Source organism: Quercus robur, chromosome 9 (genome assembly GCF_932294415.1).
Source record: "Quercus robur chromosome 9, dhQueRobu3.1, whole genome shotgun sequence".
Classification (NCBI taxonomy): Eukaryota; Viridiplantae; Streptophyta; class Magnoliopsida; order Fagales; family Fagaceae; genus Quercus; species Quercus robur.
Genome location: NC_065542.1, coordinates 50,126,687 through 50,134,684, shown reverse-complemented (window position 1 = coordinate 50,134,684; position 7,998 = coordinate 50,126,687). Strand labels below are relative to the sequence as shown.

Below are 7,998 nucleotides of genomic sequence, written 5' to 3'. Positions count from 1 at the left end.
TTTACAAGGTTTAAAGGCCTCCTGGGCCTAGGTTTTCCGTGGAAGTTTCTGCTCATGGGGTCCCTTCAAAGGTTTTTTTTTTTTTGGGGTCCTGTGTCCCTGATTGTACTACCCACAAACACCAAAATTTCTTATCTACTAAACCTTATTTAGAGGAGATACTCTCTTTTTAGTTGCTGCAGAATCCATACTGACTTGCTACCTCTTGATGGATTCTGCAGCAACTAAAAAGAGAGCATCTGCAGCAACTAAAAGAGAGTATATGGCCATATCAGGCCATATACTCTCTTTTAATCCAAATTTATGAGATGCTTGCTGGTCTGGAGTATATGGCCTGATACTTGATCTTATAGATGATTTTGTCTGTATGGAAAAAAATGAAATAGTCAGACCTTTAGGCTGGATTTGGTCCTTGTGAATGAAGTAAGTAGTTTGTCGTTTGAAGAGATGTAAGTTTTCCTTACAATTATATTTTTTATGCACTTCTCACTTGCATGGATGATAGACTTTTTCTTTGCTCTTTCTCCTTTTTCAGATCACATTGATTGCTTAAACTTTTAGGTGGTGTTTGCCATTGCTCCATAAAATACAAAGAAAAGGAATACTTTTTGCCAACTATTCTAAAAGGACTTTTCATTGAAGATCTATTTGGTAATGAGTTAGGAAGTCCTAGGTTATGCAACTTTGTTAGAAATTCCATCTTATGAAAGCAGGGTAGGAGAAATATTCTTGGAACTCATGTGCTGGAAGCACCCAGATATTCTAATAAAAATTTCTTCATTGACTTGTAAGTCAATTTTTTCTTATTTATTGTGTCAATTGGGCCAGAATTAAATCAAAGCACTCAAGAAGGTATCAATAAAGTAAGTATCATGCCTCAAATTTCACAATGCTGCATACCAACAGGGGTGGTCAAAAGTATTTTAGCATTTCCATGTGTTACTCCACTGGAAATATGTGAATTGTCTCTTCGTTTACTCTTGGAGTCAAGAATGGCATCATGGGAAGGATGGTTTAATATTTGGACAAAACTTAGGTACAGTACTTAAGTACTGTTTCTTAGATTTCCTTCTTAAAATTCAGCTATGCGGCTTTTTTTTTCCATAGGATGAAGTGTTTTTTTAGTTAAATACTGCTATATGGCTGAATTTTAAGAGAGGAACCTAAAGAACAGCATCTAAGTCTTGCCTTTAATATTTTTTGAGAGCATTTCTCGTGATTATAATTTCACCACTAGCAATTTTCCTTCCTTGCATGTAATAGCAAATTTACACCAACAGGGGAAAAAAGGGATAGATAGATGAAACAAATGGTTTTCTGACTCCAAGGCTAAACCTTTTTTTTTGGTCCTAACTAATGCATTAAAATGTGATTGGTTCCCAATAAGAAGATTGGGATGTTTTCATATTTGTTACTTCACAAGCCTTGAGTAAATTTTTATGACTTTTTTGTTCACTGTAGAATTCACAGTGAGTGTGTCTAAGCTTCTTTATCAATGTTAAGTCATTCAAAACAATTAGTAGTGGCTTTTTTGGCATATCAGTTTTCTGCCATCCTCATTTGTAATGAAAGTATGATGTGTTTTTGGAGGAGGGGGAGAAAACCCCCTCATTTCAGCTTTGTTTACATGAAAAGCATTTGCCTGCAAATAGTTTTTACAATTTTTAATAGCTGTTCTTTACAATTATTTTGGTGTATTTTTATTTTTTTATAGTTAAAATTTTAGAAATTGTATTTTAATATGTTCAGCAGAAGTACATTCTGTTGTGGCTTGCTGAGTGTTTAAGAAAAGTGTCTGACACTGACTAAAATAGGCTGCCTACCACAGGGGGCAGAGCAAGAGCTGCATTGTCATCAATGAGGACATTGTTCCCACTGAAGTTAGAAAATCTTATAGGTTCATGTACAATTTTAAGATTATTTATCTTAAGTGCCACCTACTTAAAAAATTGTGTTAATTATGAAACTTTACTTGAAAATTAGGGGTGTTACAAATTTAAAATAAATAGATTAGATTAAAGAACAGTAAAAGATTTAAAACAGAAAATTGATGTGGGTGAAAGAGGGGAAGACCCTACCATCTAAATATCAAAATATTTAATAACATTTGACCATGCAAGTTTTTTTGTTGTGTTGCCAATTTGATTTTAAATGTTTATATCTTTGGCATTTTTATTGTACTCATTGGTTTATGACTATTTATTTAATGTAGTCATTTGTCATAAGACTAGCAATTATAATCTTACTGAAAAGTGGGATGTTTATATGTCATGATTCATATGGTTTCTTAGAAAAATGAATACTATTATTTATTGTAAACGTAATTGGATGTTAACTATCAATTAATGTAATTTATTTTCCTGAGTAAGACATTGTAATTTATACTTCTTTTGAAACTTTCACTATTACTGTACTAATGTTATATATGAATATGTATGAAATAACTTAATTTAGGTCTTTTTCCATACATGAATGAAAGACAGTAGTAAAATCTAAAGATATCTATAATTTTCTTAAGAAGAGTGTCATATTTAATTGTCATTTGAAGTGAACTATTTGTGTAAGTCTTAACTCTTTATTATCAACTATTAATTTGAACCATTCTCTCATAATATAAATAGATATAGGGCTCATTCATCAAATCACCAGAATTTCCATTAATTCAATGGTACTTTTTTACAGAAAAAAAAAAAAAAGAAAAAAAGAAAAGAAAAAGAAAAGGGCTAATATCATGCCCAACTAAAATAGCTAAAGCTACTGCTTTTGTTTAAGTAGTTAATTATAATTGTTGGGCTGTAAATGATTTCTACAAAATTATTGGAGCTTAATTGTCAACATTTAGATTTCTAAGGATTGTTTGTATAGTGTAATTCCTTCCATATTTATTACTTTACTCTAATGGAAAATCTTGGAGGTATCATGGCTTAATTAAGCTTTAGCCAAAGCTATACAATTATGTTTATGCATGGTTGTTCTGTGCAGGATGAGAAAGATAAGAAAATACGGGAACTGTCCACGGAGCTCGGTCGTGCGAACCAACAAATAGCACAGTGCCAGGAGCAACTAAAAATAATTTTGAAATATATTGAACAACATGCAAACCACCTTACAAAAAGTGTTCAAAAAATAGTTGAGAATGTAAAAGAAGTTGATGCCGAGGGTCAAAGAGTAACTATATGATTTGTAGGTGTTAGCAAGCATATAGAACCTTCTTGTAATTTTCTCTTATTTAATAGTTGTTCAAGAGGTTGCCAATGATAGAAAAAAGAAAATGATTCACACAAGAAGTGAACAAATTGGAGATGCATATCCTTATGAATTGGTTGCCTATCTTGTTTTACATACTGTGGGCAACCAAAAGAGGTTGGGATTTGTCTTTGAAAATCTTTGTATGATAGTGGTAACTAATCTCTTTTGTGGGATTTCACTCTTGTAGATACGTTAAAACTTCTTGACCAAGTTGCCTGCATTTTTAGGAGGTAAAATACAGAAGAACTTCATTTTTATTCAATTAATTCAGGGTGGTACAGATGGACCCAAAAATGAAGGGTCTTAAATGAGAGACACTCTTTCATATAAGATAAACCATAAACTGACCATTAACTCTACCCAAAACACCATTAGGTAATCATAGTAGCTCGCTCCCTACTATAAACTATAAAGCCAATATCTAAGAAGCTTAGATAGACCCAAGATAAAGGGTCTCGATTGAGAGATCCGCAGACACTATTTCATGAGTTAAGCCATAAACTGACCACAACTCTTTCCAAAACACCATTATGTTTAGTTTTAAGTGTTAGCTGGCGAACATAGAAAAAGGATGCTAGTGCGTGACTCTAATTTCTAATCTGGTTGGATCAAAAAATTTATTCTAATAAGGCATAATTGGATTTTTGCTAGTGCGTGACTTTAATTTCTAATCTGGTTGGATCAAAAAATTTATTCTAATAAGGCATAATTGGATTTTTGAAGATTATGCAATGTTATTTGGAACAGATCAATTGATGAATTGGGAATATAAGAAAATTTATGGACAATCTCGTCTATGAGCAAAAATTGCAAGCCTTTACTTATTAGTTTGGGCCAAATATGTATGTTCTAGTTAATTCATTTGGAGTGTTTTCTGTTGTTAAATTAAGGATGTAAATTCAAATTTCGTCTACACTAAAAAAAAAATCTATTGGTGTCTTTGACTTGACTTGATAATCAAGAATAATTAAAAAAAATTGATGTCACATGTTTTTAAATACTATCAAAATTTTTTTTTTTTTTTTTTTGAGAAACAAATCCTCTCATATTTTATTAAAACAACAGCAACAAAAAGTTTGGATCAAGCATCATATTCTCCATCTAATTGATGTTATGGCCAATCAATTGTAAGTAGTCAATCTTTCTCCCCAAAAAAATTGTAAGTAGTCAAAAGTGCATAAGGGTAACCAATATTATCAATTGGCTCTCGTTAAATTAATACATTAATTTTTTTTTTTTTAAAGTAAGAAATGAAAAGAGTGACTGAAACTCATAATTTTTTTAATCCTAAATCTACTTTAAAGTTTAAATAAGTATTCTTTTGACTATGTAGATAATGGTTTATGAATAAGGCATATAGAAGATTTAAAAAAAAAGGCATATAGAAAAGTTAGAACCATGTGAAAAAGAGAGGAATTTGGATATGGTATTGGCTTTGCTATAAGAAATTTCAAAGGAATCTTCGTAACACAGCAAAAGTAGGTGCGGGTTTGGATTCAGCGTCCATGGCCACATTTTACACTGTAGCGAATTTTCAGTTTTTTTCCCCCTGGATGCGTATCTGGAACTGTTCATTGTCCATGAACAGTAAAAAAATAGAGTGAACAGTAATTTTTTTACACATTAAAAAATTATTTTGCTACAGTGTTTTCAGTTTTTAATTTTCAGTTTTCCGTTTCAGTAAAATAAAGTTGTATTCAAACGGAACTAGATATTTTCAGGGACCAAAGTTGGGTGGAAGCTCACTTTAATGGCTTCTTAAAAGCTCTACACTTCTATGCCAACAACAATACAACATGGACTTATGGATGTGCAATTAGTCAACCATATATGTGAGTGTGGTAATCTGTCCCACTTGAAACCTGTAATATTTTATTTTCAGGATGTGAAATTAGGATTTTTTATTTTTTTTTTGAGATTTTTCCAATTGAACTAATTAGAACCCACAAAAAACTTGAAACTTGATTTTTGTTTGACTTAAAATTTGCAATATTCTATAGATGTGAAGATGGCTATTATTGGTACATCTGGAAGATGTAAATTTTTTCTTATATATAAATAAAGGTTTTAAACTTGGCCATCTTTTCTTTGTTTTTGATGAATGGCCATCTTTTCTCATCCAATGTATGGATTACTTGTAAAGTTTAATCATTGAATAAAAGTAATAACGCGTAAACTTTTACGTTTTACCAAAGAAATAATAATATTTGCAAAGTTGCAGGAAGAATGTTAGGTGAGGTGGGGTGGGGTGAGTTCCTCAAAAAAAAAAAAAAAAAAAGGTGGGGTGGGGTGAATATTGTAATTTTACTACTTTAGAGAGAAAGTGAAAGCAATGAAAATTATTTACAGCCACGTGTCCTTCGGCTGAAAGTTTCAAATTTCCCCCCTGAATCTTGGTCCAGAAGATACCTCAGTTATATAGAAAGTCGGTGGAAAATTCAGGTCACCATCATGTCATCTGGACTAAAAGTATGATATAACAACTCAGCAAATAAAATGTGTGATATAATAAAAACTTTTAAAAAAATCACTAAAATTTGATTTGTATGTCATTAAAAAAAAAAAAAAAAAACAACTTTTCTCTATATGCCGACTGACCTCTAAAGTCTAAACCAACAAAAAGTTAATGATTAGGGTGGTGTAGATGATTATTTGACCAAAAATAAAATAAAGTAAAAGACTGAAATATGCTTTTTATTAATAAAATATGTTTGTAAAATTTAAAATATTGTAATTTTATATATTTATTCACAATGTCATGCCAAAATTAATACCTTATAAATTTTTGGCTGACGTACTGGGAGTAACACTTCTGATAATTTTCAAAATATGGTTTGATTTAGGTGATTAATAAATGATTATTTAGTAAATAAATTTTAATTTAGTTCAATTAAAACATTTAAAGTTCAAATTTTATTTAAGAGTTTTATTAATGTAAACCCTTAAAGCAATAGTTAGTAAATTATTTTAGAAATTTTTTTAATGAAAAGCAAAAAATTACTTAATTTTTTTGTAATTTTTTCAAATTTTAATAATTTTTTTTTTTAAACAGATGATTGATATGTGCCTTAAGATTAAGAGCATGACTCTTTATTTTATACCAAAAATTGAGTGATATTTTTTATTGAATAACAAAAAAACAATTATTATAAACCGGATATTATTACAAAAGGAAAAAGGATACACTCTTTTTTTTTTTTAAATCAGAAAAAAAAAAATTTCATGAAAAGAGGGGCACTTTATTTATTATCAATTTGGGGGCATTCCAGTCATTTTGTATTGTAATGCCTTTGTCCAACATCATGTTTAGACATTTGTACTTTTGTTTTGAAACAGTCCTCACCATCTGCCACCTTCACTGCTTCAAAGTTCACACCCTTATTTAAAGACCATACCAAATTCACCAATAAAGCAAAAACCCAAAAGCAAACCACAAACAAAAAGCAAAGTATTCTCTCTCTTCTTCCTTCCAAGAAACCATCATAAACCCTACAAGCAACAATCAATTAACAAAACAAAACCACACCTCCTTCCTTCATCAACATCCTCTCTATCTCTCTCCACACAAAGAAAAACATAAACCCCTTAAGCAACAATATATAGCAACACCACCATGTCCATGGATGAGTATTCTCTCTCTCTCTCTCTCTAGCTTTGATTCAGATAAAACCCATATCAAATATATAGCTCATATATGTGTTTTCTTTTTGCAGATCTCCAAAAGACTACAGCAGAGTGACATCAACTTCTATCACGGAGACAACAACAAGTGTACACGTGACAGCCTTGGATGGCCTAGTGAATGTAAACTCACTCTTCACAATAGCAGTTTTTGTGGGTCTTTCTCTAACAACACCAAATCAACGCAGCCTTGAACCCAACACAGCCTGTGATGCTGGCATTGACGTGGCGAGGAAACTCTTGGTGTTTGAGGTTGTCTCTTTTAGCTTCTTCTTGTTTTCTTCATTGGTGGCACAGGGGCTTAAGCTGGCTATCAACTTGTTGAATAGTAAGGATGTGGATGAGGCCTTCAGGGCCCACATAAATTTGAAGGTTTTGAGGCTTGGAATGATGGGGTCGGCTATTGGGTCGGTGATGGGGTGCTTGTTTTTGATGCTGTCAATGGTGAATGTGATTCAGATCAGGTTGGGGATGTTGTCTTGTGGGAGTAAATCTGCTGTGCATGCTGTGGCCGCTTTGCTAATCTTGGTTTCTTCTGCTCTTATTGTTTATATTTCCACTGCTATTTATGCTTTTTTGCACTGATCTTGTTGTTATTGTTGCTTCAAAATTATGTATTGGTACTTAATGTCTCTGTGTATTTGTGTGCGGAAAAGAATACATATGGCCGACCCCAAAATTTTGGGAAAAGGATATCTCTCTGTTTAAATGGATCCATTTTATGATTGGGGTAAAAATTAAATTATGTGCCAGTCTGTGTTTAATGTTTGATCTAGGAAATCGAATCTTAATGGACTCTTTCCATTTCCATTTCATGTGAAATGGAGAGGATCGATGGCTTTGTTTATTTTTGACTACTTGTGCTGCGCCTACCTCGCTAGTGCTGTTTGAGGGTCCTCACTGGTTATAACTGAAATGAGGGCAAGTCTTTGTGGGTTAAGGAGGAATTTGAGATGGGAAATTTGGGAATTGTTAATTCTTGAGGATTCATGAAAAGTTGGTTGTTCGGTTGATAAGTTAATTATAATTTGTGTGAATGTCTCAATTCCTCTGAAATGGGAGAATTCT

At 32.0% G+C, this 7,998-nt stretch overlaps 1 protein-coding gene across 1 annotated transcript; it reads left to right on the top strand.

Annotated features, from left to right (window-relative positions):
- The first annotated feature begins 6,640 nt into the window (after nucleotides 1-6,640).
- Nucleotides 6,641-7,682, top strand: LOC126698905 (uncharacterized). The gene is made up of 2 exons (XM_050396409.1): nucleotides 6,641-6,876; nucleotides 6,963-7,682. The coding sequence occupies exons 1-2, from the start codon at nucleotides 6,863-6,865 to the stop codon at nucleotides 7,513-7,515; spliced, it is 567 nt and encodes a 188-aa protein (XP_050252366.1). The 5' UTR covers nucleotides 6,641-6,862; the 3' UTR covers nucleotides 7,516-7,682.
- Nucleotides 7,683-7,998: the final 316 nt, after the last annotated feature.